Below are 16,161 nucleotides of genomic sequence, written 5' to 3'. Positions count from 1 at the left end.
ACATTGGAATCACCTGGCAAATGACAGTGCAGTCTTAACCATCTAATTGATTTGTTTATTCATGCACTACTTATACTACATATGTATCATGTAGCCTGTGTCCAAAATGTAGGACACTGGGGCAGTTCCAGTGAAGAACACACATGGCTCATATTCTCATGGACTGTGTATTTTAGCAGCGGGGTAGAAATCATACAAATCATTTTAGTTTAGTATTCAGTTACAATTACATTAAGTACTGGCAAGAATGAGTCTAGTGTACAACAAGAGTATAAAGTGGCCCTACCTAGTCTGTGGACCAGGGAAGGCTGAAGTATGAGCTGAAGAGTAGAACAATTGACAAGCCCAGGGGAAAGGATGCTGGAACGTAGAATGAAGCTGCTGATGGGAAGATGTGTCTGGAGTGCTGAGCATAAGAGAGACTGGGGCTGAGATTGTGAGATGGTCCGGGTCCAGAGGTCAAGGGCGTTCATCTCCACCTTGGAACACTGTTCCAGGGCAGTGCATTTTGTAAGGATTGATCTGTCTAAAACATAGCAAATAGATTGGAGAGACAAGAGTAGATGTGGGGAGGGAATTGCTTGGTGGTCCGATGGTTAGGATTCCACACTTCCACTGCAGGGAAGCTAAGAATTATGCAAGCTGTGCCATGTGGCTAAAAAAAAAAAAAAAAAAAAAAATTGTAGATGTGGGGAGACCAGTTAGGTTACTGCAATTATCCAAACTTGATGTTCACTGAGTCACATCTCTGCCAAATGAGGCATCAGAGGAGATGAGTTTTAAGAAAGGGGTGTTCGGCCATGTCCTGGGCTGCGGAGGACCCACCCAAGTGAGTACTGAAGACCTGCCTTGGGTCTCGTGCTATGGAGGCCTCACCGGTAACCTTGGCAAGAGCTGTTTGCAGTGGACAGAAGTTGGACAGAGATGATAGTGGTTTAAACCAGGGTGGTGGCAGTGAAGGTGAATGGAAGTGGACAAAGGTGAGAAGTAGAAGATAAAGTTGGCGAGGATGGATGTGCAAGTGTAGCTGGGGAGAGAGAGCAAGGTGTCGGGAACCACATCCACTGTTGTGCTTATGCACCCGGTGGATGGGGTGCTTTTTCCTAAAACGGTGAGACTGGAAAACAGGCTTGGGGCCAGAAGGTCACGAGTACAATCTGTACATCCCGATAGTGCCTGTTGAGCCATCCAAGGGGAGATACCAAGTTAGCCGATGGATGGTGTTTGGATCTCAGAAGTCTATTCGTAGTTGAGGTTGAGAATCATCAGAATGTGCATTGTGATTGAAGCCAAAGGCTGAGATCATTTAAGGAGAGAGGAGAGAGCAGGAATAGAGGAGGATCTATGGCTGGACTTTGACAAAAAGCAACATTTAATGCCTGGTAAGAAAAAGGTGATGTGATGAAGGCTGAGAAGGAGAAAGGAAAGACTCAAAGGAGAGTGTGGTCACATTGGAGTCCAAGGACAAGGAACTGCTAGGAGACCTGATACAGTAAAGGCAGGAAGTGTCCATTGGGTTAAATGAGTGCTCGTGGGAGGTCTTAGGGGAGCATTTTCAGGGATGTGATCAGGGCCAGAAGACAGACTGGAGTGGGTTGAGGAGAGGAAGTGAGGAGACAGCATGTGCAAATGACTCTGAAGAAATTAGATTGTGAAATGGAGGAAGGAGAGGACAGGGAGAACCTATGATGGAGAAGAATCTGAAAAAGAATACACACACACACACACGCACACACATACACGTATAACTGAATCACTTTGCTATCCATCTGAAACATTGTAAATCAACTATACTTCAATAAAAAATAAAGGACATAATAAATAAATGAATAAAATTAAAGTAACAGCAAAAAGAAAAGACTTGTTTGTTTATTTGTTTTTCAGTTGATAGACTTGAGCATATTAAATGCAGGCACCGTTCAGGGTGACAGAGGGTGACAGAGTGAGCAAATATTCACTGCTCCTTTGTCTTCCAAATGCCACCAAAAGGATAGAAAATGATCTGTTAAAAATTATACCTTGCTCTACCTGAGCACTAGTAATAATATCTGAAATACAGTAGATGTTCAAATTTTTTTCTTTATTAAATGAACAAGGAGAATATATTTGTAACCATGCTAGAAAAACAACACAGTTTGCGCTTAGGGTAGCAGAAATTTTCAGGCATTTTGGAAGATGGAAAAATAGGGATCAGGCTGGCTAGGAAAGCAGTGAGCCAGCCAGGCATGAGGGGAGACCGCAGCCGAGACAAGGGCCTCCTTTGCAGTGGAGCAGAGAGAGATGAGCCTGGACTGTGGTTAAAGTAGTGGATTAAGACCTGCCCGCAGAACCCTCTTTCTCTCAGGGACTGAAGGCAGGCCATTTGCCCCAAGTGAAAGATCCGAGCATTGCTCCCTAAGCAAAGTAGAGAATCTGCCTGGTAAAAACTTGGACCCAGAGTGAAAAGCGGGTTGAGCCACGGGTAACTCAGAGCCTCCACTACAGTCACGAAGCAAATAAAAAAATGAAATTCAGTATCACCCTGGGGTAGACAAATTACTGGATCCAGGTAAAAAGTGACTGGGGAGGAGCTTTAATTTTCCCCATTTTACAAGAAGGAAGCATATATAATTGCTCCTCTGGCTAAAAGTGGCTGCCCTGCAATTTGAATACCAGGCCTGTTTTACTCCAGACCAAACTCTTCCTGGCTTTACTCTGTAACCTGCCGCTTCCCAGTGACTGAGACCCAGAGGTTCAAAGATAAATTAGACATTGAACCATACTGCAAATGTTGTGTTTTAATGGGAGTTACACGGTGCTCAAGGATTATTTTTTCTGTGTACTTTGCAGCGTTTGAGCCATCGGAAAATGAAGGGACAGAAAATTCAGGTAAGGTATTTGTCTAAGCAGATGTTTCCTGCAAGTCAGCTCCCCTTGTATTTGTGAAAATAAATATAGCTTGTGGAACAAAGGCTCCATAGCACAAGGAGATCAACTCGATGCTTTGGGACCACCTAGAGGGGTGGGATAGGGAATGTGGGAGGGAGGCTCACGAGGGAGGGGATATGGGGGTATATGTATACATATAGCTGATTTATTTTGTTATACAGCAGAAACTAACACAACATTGTAAAGCATTTATACTCCAAAAAAGATGTGAAATAAAAAGATAGATTTAGTCAGAAATACAAGACATTCTCAAGTCACCAAGGAAGTAATTGTATCATGTTGATATGTTTATTCCCTGTTTATGGTGTAAGTTTTATGTCAGCAGGGATAATGCCAGCCTATTGATGTTTTCTTTGAATATAATTTAGAAATTAAAGTTGATATTCTAGTGAGTGTCTCTATAAGAAGCCCCAATCTAAAAAGAGCCAAATTTAGGTCTGAGTGGAAATGTTCATTTAAGGACCTAGTGAAGATGAGTTAATGTAAGACATGTTTGCTTTTTTTTAGATAATGCTGTAGATGACTCAAACACAATTTTAGAAGGTAAGTTAATTTTATAGACATGATTTTACTTTTTATATTAAAATTATGTTCATTTTTTCAACAAGCACTTATTACACCTTACTATTTGCTGTCTTTACAGTGCTCAGGGGCTAGGAGGGCAAGAGTGAATAAGAGAGTTGGAATTCTGTTTTCACTGCAGCTGGAACTCTAGTGGCCAAGGAGATGATGAAGTCATTAAAGATTATGAGAAGTGCAGTGATGGAGATAAAACCAGGATCGTATAGTAGAAAGTAACTTGTTAGGATGAGGAGGGCCACCCTAAATAGGAGGAGGTGGTCTTGTGGGAAGGAGTTATCCATAGGCAGAGGTGGGTTGAAATGGTAGGAGTGTAAATTGATACAGCCACTATGGAAAACAGTATGGAGGTTCCTTAAAATACTAAAAATAGAACTACCATATGACCCAGCAATCCCACTACTGGGCATATACCCTGAGGAAACCATAATTCAAAAAGAGACATGAACCACAGTGTTCATAGTTGCGTCCTTTACATTGATACTCAGCTGGGAAAAACTTTTTTTGAACCTGAAGGATTTGTTTCAGAAAAATAAAACCTGTTACATATGTTACATAGTGGTGCTTCGACACGACTTAGATTTCTGAAGTTCATAACAGTTTGCAAAGCTCATTCCCATATACTGTTTCCATTGTTTCTCACCATAGGCACTGAAGAGGAGCCTGGGCAAATAGCATTGTACTTACTTTACAAATGAAGGACTGAGAGCCTGAGGTGAGGTCAGGTGGCTGCCCAGGTTCCAGCTAGAGTGGCCGGGCTGGTCTTCAATCCAGCATTGGGGCCGGCAGTTGACCCTGGAGTCTGTGTGCTCACAAGGAACATGTCATGGGGAATTTTGCTCATGAGATTAATCTTAGAATTCATTTATGATCCACTGATTGTCAGTTTTCAGGTTAAATGTTACTGCTTCTGAGCTTGGTTAGACAAAGTACAGTCAACTGAATTGGAGAAGGTGGGGAGGGGGAAGGGGAGAGGAGGAGAGAGGATGCTAGAACTTCCCTCATTGTCCACTTTGCTGCTGGGAGAGACCCCAGCACAGGAGCTGTGGGCCGCTCTGTCTAAGCTGATCATCCATGGAGCAGGCTGGATGGCACTCACGTTTTCTCCCACCTCCCATTACTCAGTTCTCTATGGAAAATATAACTGAGTCTGTATTTTTATTCAATTAGGGTTAGAAAATGGAAACTCAGAATCCCTAGAAAGAACTTCATCCAACCCAACCCACATATATTGTTTTATGTAAAAGAACTAACCTCACAATATGCAACTTGGCTTTGCCTTTTTTTGTATTAGAAATACAGTTTTTCTGAAACCATTTCCTCTAAGATCAGGAATAAGACAAGGTTGTCCACTCTCACCGCTATTATTCAACATAGTTTTGGAAGTTTTAGCCACAGCAATCAGAGAAGAAAAAGGAATAAAAGGAATCCAAATCGGAAAATAACAAGTAAAGCTGTCACTGTTTGCAGATGACATGATACCATACATAGAGAATCCTAAAGATGCTACCAGAAAATGACTAGAGCTAATCAATTAGTTTGGTAAAGTAGCAGGATACAGAATTAATGCACAGAAATCTCTTGCATTCCTATACACTAATGGTGAAAAATCTGAAAGAGAAATTAAGGAAACACTCCCATTTTCCATTGCAACAAAAAGAATAAAATACCTAGGAATAAACCTACCTAAGGAGACAAAAGACCTATATGCAGAAAACTGTAAGACACTGATGAAAGAAATTAAAGATGTCTCTATGACATAAATCACAGCAAGATCCTTTTTGACCCACCTCCTAGAGAAATGGAACTAAAAACAAAAATAAACAAATGGGACCAAATGAAACTTAAAGGCTTTAGTACAGCAAAGGAAGCCATAAATGTGTTTTAAATCAGGAACTAACACACCATTGTAAAGAAATTATACTCCAATAAAAATGTTAAAAAAAATCATTAGTGATGAACTGAAAAAAAAATATACAGTTTTTTTCCTAAGCCTTTTGATCAGCCAGTAGAGGGCGTAACAGAGGCTGCTCAGGGAATTCCTTCTGCTGGGCAGTGGGGCTCTGGACTGTGTGCCTCTGGTCCAACCCGCAGTTTCTCTGTTCCTGTGGCACTTGAGCGCACAACGAGAGGAGACTTGTCATCGTCACTCGCCCACCAAACTTCTCTTCCCTTGTCTTCCCCCATCTTGGCTGGTTGCATCAATAAGTCCTCGGGGTCCCAAACCAGAAATGTGGGTGTTGTCTCCTCTCCCCCTCTCTCTATAGCTAACCCCAAGTCCTGTTGAATAGTCTACTTAAACATTTCTCAGATTTATTCTTTCCTCTGAAGCTCTGGTAATCTAGTTCAGCCCCTCATCAGCTTCCTGGACAATGGCTGTAGCCTGCTAGCTAGTCTTCTTAACTCCACGCTTGTCGCCTTCAAATCCATCTTTCACAGTGTCACTAGGATGAGCTCTTCAGAAGTACACATCTGGCTATGTCAGTCCTGTGCTTAAACCCTTCTGTGTCAGTAAGGTTACTTTCTGCTACAGGTAACAGAAAACTGAATTTGAATTGGCTTAAGCAGTAAAGAGATGGGACAGATCATTGGGGGCCTTGGAAGACCTCGTAAGGAATTTGGATTTTTTTTCTGAGTACAGTGAGAATCTATGGAAATACTTGTGAGATATGACATAATCTGATTTATGTTTTGAAAGATTACTTGTACTCTTAGAGAATGGATTGGATGGAGCGAGAAGGGAAGCAGGGACCACCCTGTTAGGAAATTATTGAGTCCTAATCCAGAGAAGGGATCATGGTGGCCTGGAGGAAGACCATGAAGTGGAAATGGAGGGGAAAGTTTTGAAGTTGAAATGTATTTTAGAATTACAACTGATTAAACTTCCTGATGGTGGTGAAGTAAAGAGGAATAAAGGGGCCTTTGGTTTGATTTGAATAACTGTTGGATGTTAGGGCTGTTTACTGAGAAGAAATGATTTTCTTTCCTGGTTTAGGGAAGAAAATCAAAGATTCCATATTAGGTATTTTATGTTCAGGAATTATGTGAGATACCCAGGTGGAGGCGTCAAGTAGGGAGTTGGATATGCCAGTCTGAGCTCGATGGGTGAGATCTGAGATGGATATGAATGCTTGGGAGCCATCCCCATGGAGATGGTGCCAATTCCATGGAAATAGATCATTTTGGAGGTGAGTGCAGAGGGAGTAGACCAGCAGTTCCAGAACTGAGCTCTGAGGAATCCCAACATTGTGACGTTTGAGGGAGCATGCATAGCCAGTGAGAAAACCAGCAGGGAAGGATGGGAAAGAGAGCAGAAGGAAGGAGGAGTATGTTCTGTGCTACTGCCATTGGAATTTCAGGACTTGCAAAGCATCGATCGCATTTGGCAATGTGGAGAATGTCGGTGATCTCAGCAAAAGCTATTTGAGTAAATTGATGGGGGTCAAAGCCATACTGAAGTGGGTTTACAAAGTCCTGGAGTAAGAAAAAGTAGGCTCTATCAATAGGCAATACTTTCAGGTTGTGCTAATATAACGAATTATTTCTTTTAAAAAATCTTGTTATATCATTACCAAAATACATTTCAGATAAGTTTGTTAAACGTACATTTTTCTCAGAACAAATTTGAATGAAAATTTATCACAGTAATAATGTCTCTCTTAGTATAACATCAGGAATGAAAATAACAACGGATGTGGTTAATACTTTACGATGCATACAAGTTTTTCAAATATACCTAAAATGACAAAAGTAAAAGAAATTCTGAGAAAAATATTGGTCAAGTTGGTAAAGTTCTAACATGTCTTTAGATTATTAAGAACCAAATAAATAGGCAAACCATGAACAAGCCAGTCACAACACCGAAAGCTAGTGAACATTCATGGTGCTGCCACTAGGAGAAGGAACTCTTCCAGAAGCTTAACAGGGGTCAAGGAGAATATGTGTGATAGTTTTCTGTTTCCTTTTTACTTTTATCTAAAATATTTCCAACTGTTTTGAGCATGTATCATTCTTAAAATGAGAAGCAAAGTAATGCAAGAAGAAGATTGATTAAAATAGCTGCATAAATATTTTGAGTTTTAGAAAACGCTAATAAAAATTCCTCCTTTTGACCAAAGCCTGTTAAAAATCTTGAGCAAACGGAAAGCAGTCTTACCTCTCGATTACGGTAATGTGACAGGGGTTGGTTGGGATGAAGATGTAAACGTGATGTAATTTTATAGAGTGAATCAGGTCAATATATCATTATACTGTTGAGTGGTGAGGCTTACAGTTTCTTTAGTTGTAAGTAGGTTGAAGTCGCCAAGGAAAAAGACTAGATGTTAACATTCATATCCACATTTCTGGCTAGTTTTAGAATATGTTAACCCTGAGTATTATTTTTCAAAAACAAGTTTATTGAAGATAGTGATATATTTTTAAGGTTCGGTTTCAATTTGACTTTTTTTGCCATTAACAAGAAATGAGATGCTTTAAATGTCTTTCTTCAGCTTTCTTATCAAGTCTGATGCAAAATTGTGGTGAAAACTTAGGTTTTAGTTCATATCTCCTTTGCCAGACTGAGTTTTGAGGTCAGTCAGTTAGGCAGATAATGTTTTAAAGTCTGTAGTTCAGGACAGTTGAGAAATAAACAACATTTTACGAAGTTATAGCTAATTTTTCTGTGTTGGGATGGTGGAAAAACCTAATGTTTTATGATAATTGCAATTGAACACCCAAAAAAGTCTGTAAAAATGATCACTGTAACTTAAAGATCAGTGGTCTGTATTTTAAATACTGGTCAGCAATCTGTAATGCAGTGTTTTATGATTTATTTATTTTAGAGGTACACGTGCCCCATGCGGAGGAACAGCGAGAAGTACCACCAGGTATGGCATTTTGTCAGATGTATCGCTTTTTCCTTTTTTGTTTAAAAGATGCTGCTGATACACTAGTTGGAATAATTCTATGAAGAGTAGAATTCCTGAGAGAGGAGGATTCATTATACCTAAATTTAAAAAGAAACTGTTCCGTGTTTTCGTCAGTTGAGCCAAAATAATAGGAAATAGACGTCAGACTGAGTCTAGTACATATTTGTTGAGCTAGACTTTGAGGAGTACTCATGATCACAGTACTGTATGATTGTTGCCATTATAGATGGTGCTAGTAGTGGAAGTTAGGTAGGCTTCCATTATAGATGGTGCTAGTAGTGGAAGTTAGGCTTTTTTTTTTTTTTTCCTTTTGTTCTGATTGACAGGCTATCTGATGGAGGATGTGGAATCAGACTTGCCTTCAGATAAAAGTTTAATCGTGTTTAAATTAGTGACATTGGCCCCCCTCCCCCCCACCCCATCTTCCTGAGAGCACCCTTGTGCCCTGCGTGACCCAGGCAGTCCTTCCTGCCAGCCCACTGTGCTACACCCGTCCCTCTGCTTTTTCCTCCCTTCCCCCGTATGTCCCTTTCATCATCAGTGAGTTTAAACTCATCATCAATGAGTTCTGTGCTTTCAGATGCGTTTCAGAGATGACATTGACCATACCTGCAATCGGAAATTAACATAGAAACATCTTGCTTTCAAACTGGGAAAAAAATATTTCATTAGGAGAGGATTTTTGTATTTCTTCTTGTCTCTGTTTTATTTCCATTTGTTTTCTTCCTGTGTCCTTTATTGGTTCAATTTTTACTCACGTTTTTCACATGACGCTTAATGTGAATTCTGTAGCAATGATGTACATTCGTATTACTGATTTTGGTAGAAATAATTGTGTCTTCCAAAATTTAGTGAAATACAAAATTTCAAGAGGAAAGAAACCTTTTCTAATCAGAGTGTTTTTAGTTACACCACAGCTCATATTTGCTTATTTAACAGTTGGGATGTTGTAGATTTTGATAGTTGTGGTGTGTTGTACATTTAAAATATATACGAATACTAAAGGAGCTGCATAGTTGGTATTGTGATATGAGTGAGAAAAGAAATCCATGGAGAAATTGATCTTTTACAAGATGACTACTGGGCATATGAGTCTATTTTGTGTTTAGGAAAGATGCACAGAGCAAGGAAGGTTGATGTTTCTGCCCTGCTTGTGTAATTTCCTCTTTGTTGTTGAGCAATTCTTCACAGAGTGCCTTGTTTCTAACCTGAGCATGCAGGGCAGGTTACTGAATTTGCATTTTGATTGCTGTCCATTCCTCTCAAGAAAATTGTTTTATAAGTATTCCTAAAAATAACGAGTTTCTGCAACACTGACTTTTTTCTAGTTATAGTTGATATTTTTAAATATTTACCTGACTTGAATGAAGGTATGAAACGTAATAATATTTTCTGACCAAAAAGTTCTGTGCTTCTACTTTGGTGTTTTATAAATGCAGTCCAAGAATTTCCTTGGAACATAAATACAAAATACTAAGTGGTTGGGGGGCTGGAATAAGGTGCCTTTTTTGATGAGATGTTTAACAGCTGAAGTAAATGAAAATGAAGATTTGATTCATATGCATATTTCCTGACACATAATGAGCTCCCAGTAAATGGTGGCCGTGGCTCTTATTGTTTAGTAATTAATTAGCCTGATCTCGGAGGTGGATCAAGAGAAGCTAAATTCTGAGAGACCTGATCAAGGAGTTGTAACCTGTCAGTTGTCATGCATTTGTCTTACATTCTGGTGTCATAAAAATTTGAGTGATGCACTGCACGGCTGTAGTTTGACCTTTACCAAAGAGGACGTGAGGCGGAGAGTCAGCAATAATTATTTGTAATGATTGCACTGGGTTTGCTTATTTCCTATTCTTACTTTATATTACATTTTTAAAATTATTCAATCTTACAAAAGAATAATATTCATAAATCGGTCTCTATTTTGTACAATAAGGTGACTGCTTTTGCAACAGTGTTGAATTATGTGATGCAGGAACTGAGGAAACAATCGTGGGACCCATTTCCTTACTACCTTTCAATCTTTAAAATTCCTTATTCAGTGGAAAACGCAAACTGAGGCCCTCTGCAAAATGCTGGGTATCCGTTTTTCCTGGCCCTCGGAATCTAACTGATGATTACTTTGCCTTCTCCGATCTTTCTACGACTAGGTTATACAATCTTAATATTGCGTATTAAAGTTCATAGTAACGTACTTATCGCTGTGATAATCCCATCCTGTGGGTGTACAGCTGGGGATAGCAACCAATAGGGCGTCATTAACTTCTCAGAGTGGTACACAGGGCAGCACCCAGAGGAGGGGGAACTAAGCCGACTTTGGGGCCCGGAGTGTAAGCGTGAGGCAAGACCTCCCACGTGTGGTCGTGCTGGACGGAGCCTTGAGGAGCTGCTGGAAGTGAAGGAGCTCGCACGTCGGGGTGGGCACGGCAAGTGCTTGCAGCACAAAGACCAAGGTGGTGTGCCAGGTACAGGTGTAAGTAGACAGTGTGGACGGGCAGGCGGCGCTTCTCGGAGGATCCCGTAAACGATGTTTGCGAATTTGAATGTGGGCCTGAAAGTGCAGGGAAGCAGCAGAAAAATTCCAAGCCGGGGAGTCGTGTGATCAGATCCAGATTTGAACAGAGGAGGTCCCGTGAGGAGGTGGAGACCAGTCAGGGGGCAGATGTGTTCATCTAAGCAGAAGTGGTGGGACCTGGAACTGGTGGCAGGGATGCAGAGCAGGGACGGATTTCACGGACCCTGGCGGTGGAGGTAATTTGGTGGAAGACGGGCTGGTTGAGGGGGAAGAGTCGAGCTTGATTCCTGTGCTTCTGGCTTGAATGGATGAATGATGGAACCTTAATGGAGATACGGAAGGCGGGAGGAACAGAGGGTAGCAGAGACCACTGGCCTGAATTCGGAGTCGCTGGGTTTGCAACTTGGTGGACTACTTCTGAGTGGAGACTTCTTCAAATACGTAGGGGCATAATTTGAGTCATTCAGAATTGTAACTGAGCTTTTACGTTATTTGCCTTGTTATTCTTTGAATAAGTTCCCATGGTCTCCAGGATTTTTGATTGCACAGGTTACAGAAATGCTTATTCCTCACAATCCAGCTAACAGTTAAATTCTAAAAGAACCTAAGGTCAAACCCATCTTTTAAAACTCTTTCTGTTGAGGTATAATTTACACACAGGGAGGTGCTCACATGTTGAGGGTACAGTCTGATGGACTTGTACGTGTGATACATTCTTGTACCCACTACGCAGAGTTCTTCCAGCCCCTGGAGGTCTCTCCCTCTCCCCTCCCCCAGTAACACGCCCACAAATGATAACTACTGTTCTGACCTGTGTCATCATAGATTGATCTGCCCGTCTTTGAATTTGATTGAATAGAACCGCAAGTAAACACACACACATATATATACACTTTTTTTGTGACTGGTTTCTGTTGCTCATCATTATGACTGTGAGTTTCATCCACTTTGATATTTATAGTTATTGGTTTTATCACTGCTATTTACTGTAATATTCCATTTAAAAATTCCATTCTATGTTTATGGCTGCAGGGACTATTTCTAGTTTGGGGCTGTTACGAAGAAAGCGGCTGTGAATATTCTTATACATGTCTTTTGGTAGACAAACATTCATTTCTGTTGGATGTACAAAAGTATACATATAATTTCCAGTTACTTCTCATTAGCACCAAATAATTCTGCTTACATAATAATTTCTGGTTACACACACACACGTATGCACACATGTAGACGGATACATAGCATAGGGCAGGAAGGAAGGGAGGGAGGGAGGAAGGAAGGATCACAATCCAGCTTTAGAAATTATATCGGAATTTGACTGGGCCTTTATGTGCACAAACGCCTTTTTTACTCTAATTGTAACATAGATCCAGTGCTGTGGTAGTAAAATAAATCAGACACTAGAGTTCGGAATAAGAAAATATTTGTTGAAAGTTGGACAGGAATGAATTTTACTTCTTTTAAAATAGTGTATACTTTTTTTACCAACCACTTATATCTTCAATAACATTAAAATTGATATAAGATTATTAAAGTAATATATTTTAACTGCAACTTCAGTATCCTCTTGCCCCTTGAAAATCCTTCCTATATTTGTGTTTCAAATGCCATACTAGATTTTCCCCCCCGTCTATTGCATTCCTTTTTAATACAGTGAAAACACTGATGGGAGAAATTTAATGCTTGTATTTCTCAAAAGACTGACATTTTAAAATTCAGTTGTAATTCTCAGATGCTCTAGAGAACCTCTAATTTTCATTAGCTTTGCAATGAAAGCAGTAGGAACTACTTTCATAGTAGTAGTTTCTTTCATAGTAGTAGGGCCCCCAGGGACTACTCTAGGTAGTGAATCATTCTGTTACCCTGTTGCTGTTAAAAACATCAATACAGCATTTACTTCTGTTGCTGGGTTTTTTAAAAGTAGAGTAAAAATGAAGCGGTTTCGCAGTCTATGTCTAGTTGGTCCTTTAATTTAGATTTCCCCTTATCTTTGCAGATACTTAAAGCTTCAGAAAGGCTGCCCCTACCACCACAGGAGGACCCGTTTACCCATACGCTGCAAAAGATGGCTGGGATAGATCTTGTGAAGTAATTTCTGAGCAGACCAAGATCTTTGGGAATGAACACTAAAGATGTTTTGAATGGACCATAGTCCACTGGCATTTTAGTGTATTTTCTTTTAGAAACAAAAATCACATGTGATGTTACATTCCTGCATGTCCTTTTCTGATAGCCTTAGTGGATCCATTGGATTTCTTTTCTTTTTCCTTTTGTGACACAACTTTTAGTCTTACCTGCATTTATGTGTTTTTCAGACAATAGTTAATAATCGTATTGATGATGTAGCAGCAATTGTCATGGCAGGGTTTTAATATCTCTTATCCGTAATTAACACTAACTGTTGGGCTGACTTGTATACACTGTGTGAAACATGATTTAAAACCACTAAGAGTGTCTTAAAGACACTGATGGGGTCATTATTAGCTGTGAAGATTTGCGTTGTATATATCTGCAGCAATACCTTTATAAAAAATTGCTACATTAGCTTCGAGTATTCAGGGTAAAGCTCAACATTTGAGATTCCTGTAGCTTTTAACTTGTTAATTAGAAAATTTTTAAATTTCAATAAAAGTTTAAATTATCATGGTTAATTTATTTTTCAAAATAAGGGGGGAACATTATTGTTAGGACGCAGGGGAAAGGAATGGCCTGTTATATCATGCAAAAATGCTTTTCCACACCTCAGAGCGATTGTAGAATAGCTGTAGTCCCGTGAGTATCTGTGTAAATTTTAGAAAGTCTCATCAATTACTGGTGCATAACGTAAAGGTTGTTCTGCCTTTGGCTGGTTAAGTAACGCCCGTACAACGCCGAAGCCTGCTCCGTGTATCAAAGTCCACAGGGCCTCTGGCTGGGTGATGTAGGGTGTGTGAAAAGTGCTCACAAGCCAGAGGCCCGCTGCTGTTTGACAATGTTTGAGCCCTTTCCTTTCCACGCTGAAGCATTTCTTCTATTTTTAGTGTGAGTAATTTGTGGCTCAGAAATAGCCGCCGTGATGAAAATACTCATTTGTTAGAGAAAAAAAAAAAGGTAGCTACACCCTCATTTTGAAAGGACCCTGAGCTATAAAAAAAAAAAAAACTCTAAGAAGTGGTTTCATTTGTGTGTCCGGGGAGCTCTTGATCATGTTCACATTGTTTTAAGATAAAGTGGCATTTTTTTCTGCTTTTAGGGTCAAAATCAAAGAGATTTTATATTTTTCTCATTAGAGGTCATCGGTACAATGTAGTAAGTTATGCTGAACCGTAGTGTAGTGAAACCCAAAGTAATATGTTAGTAAAGAAGCAATAATTTTCTAAAGCTGTGATCTGGGTAATACAGAGTTGCTACTCAGAATCTCCTAAAGCTCTTACTCCGTATTGTGAATTATAGAAGACTACTTTTTATAAAGCCATATTTTTTTAGGGAAACTTAGGAGTGACATAGAACTGATAAATGCGTAGAATAAATTTTGCTGGATTTTTGTATATAATCATCTCTAGAACTCTGGACATTGAAGATTCATTATGCTGTGGTCAACTTCAAATACTTTCTAATTCCAAATATCTCAATGAATGAGTCTTGTCTTTACAGATACATGCCAAGCTGGGCAGCATCAATGGATTTTCTAAAAATAATGTAATCATCTTCTGTTGAATGTTATTTGAGTGCAGTAAAATGCAGAATTCTTCTCTACATTGTCCTTATTTTGAAGTATATTATTTTTTGTTTTGTTACATAACAAAATTGGTTCATTTTATACTTGCTAGTATTTTAGAATATTATAGCATTTTTGATGACTAAAATCATAAAGGCGTACCTTCAACCTCTTTCTTAACCTATTTCTAGTAGGTAATGTTTATTTATTTATTTTAACATTTACTATTATGCTACATTTTGGGGAGCAGAATGAAAATGAAATAGCCCCTGCATCCATCCTGTGTAGGTTTTTGTCCGGCACCTAGAAGTTCTGATAATTCCCTGGTGCGGCCACTCCCCTCCCCTGTACCCTCTGATCCTCTATTGACCATCACACGGTGGGGATATTAACTTCAGCCTGGTTGAGAGGACCAAGGAGCAGCTGGAAGGGCAGCATAGGGCACAGAAGGTTCTCTTCTGATCTTCATTCTGTGGGCAGAAAAGGAGAACTAGACACATAGGGACGAAGCTTCTGGGGTTCTAGAAAGTGTTGTTTTCTCTTCCGATATGCCCAGAAGAAACTCTTAGAAAAAGACTTTCAGGCTAAGCAGACCACTTTTCCTGACTGCACTTACTCTGCTAAGTGCTGAGTTAAGGAGTCGAGTTTTCCCAGCACATGGGTGTTATTACCCTGCTTGCACACAAGGAGACTGAGGGTCAGAGAGGCTGAAATGCCTGCTGGCTGAGGTCCTTCATGGCCTAGAGTCTAGAGTGCTCAGGTGGGCACCAGGTGGAAGGCGGAAGCCATTGGAGGGCGGCCACGAGCTGGTGGAGGGCAGTCAGGTAACTAAGGAGTAATAGTCCAGGTGATGTTGTGATAGGACCTGACCTGGGGAAGCGCTATTGGAGAGAGAGGAAGGGGACCACGTGACTTAGTGAAGACTGGGTCAGGGAGAAGCGGAGCCCCAGGCCTGGGTCTCGCGGGGTGAACAGATGCCAGTGTGACAAGGAACTCGGGAGGACACACAGGCCTGGATGGAGATTAGCTTTGCCGACAAGAACTGGCCAGTAGGCAGATTAGCGCAGTAGCTGGAATATGATTGCGTTCAGAATAATTGAATATGCAAAATGGTTTTTTTTAATGGTTGTATGACAGTTTTTAAAAGATTAAGATCCTGTTCTTTTTAGTAAGATTTTTCTTATAATGTTAAATAGTGTTGAAAAAGAAAAAGTAGGCGGGAGCCCAGAGCGAGGCGCACAGCGGAGTTTCCTCCCAACTGCGGCCCCGTGTGCCACCGCCGCCGCCAGGGCCGGGGCCCTAAACTGCGGCGTCCCCGGCCCCCCGCCACCTGGGGGGTCGCCCTCCCCGCTGCCGCCTCCTCTCCGATTCCCGCCTGCCCAGGGCCAAGGGGCTCTGCTGCGAGCCCCCGGCCCGGAGGGGCGCCCCGGGGTCTCTGTGCCCGCCCACGCCCGCCGGCCCAGACACCTGTTCGGCCCACACCAGCCCGGTCGCCGGGGGCCAGGATGAAAGTGACCGTGCGCCTCGGCAGC

The 16,161-nt window shown here is 40.9% G+C and overlaps 1 protein-coding gene across 9 annotated transcripts in view; it reads left to right on the top strand.

The window, feature by feature from the left end:
* The window catches only part of ASPH (aspartate beta-hydroxylase), a 262,524-nt gene that overhangs the window by 82,742 nt on the left and 163,621 nt on the right, over positions 1–16,161 (top strand). For all 9 annotated transcript variants that reach the window (XR_003002936.1, XR_003002933.1, XR_003002935.1 and 6 more), the window contains exons 11-13: positions 2,830–2,868; positions 3,436–3,471; positions 8,331–8,375. Coding sequence is in view for 2 of the 9 variants with exons in the window: in XM_024742547.1 (XP_024598315.1) it covers positions 2,830–2,868; positions 3,436–3,471; positions 8,331–8,375 (120 nt within the window). In the remaining 7 variants the exon portion in view is untranslated. The remainder of the gene's footprint in view (positions 1–2,829; positions 2,869–3,435; positions 3,472–8,330; positions 8,376–16,161) is intronic.

The sequence above is a fragment of the Neophocaena asiaeorientalis genome, unplaced genomic scaffold (genome assembly GCF_003031525.2).
Source record: "Neophocaena asiaeorientalis asiaeorientalis breed wild unplaced genomic scaffold, Neophocaena_asiaeorientalis_V1.1 scaffold226, whole genome shotgun sequence".
NCBI classification, from domain to species: domain Eukaryota; kingdom Metazoa; phylum Chordata; class Mammalia; order Artiodactyla; family Phocoenidae; genus Neophocaena; species Neophocaena asiaeorientalis.
This window is presented reverse-complemented; position numbering and strand designations above follow the sequence as displayed.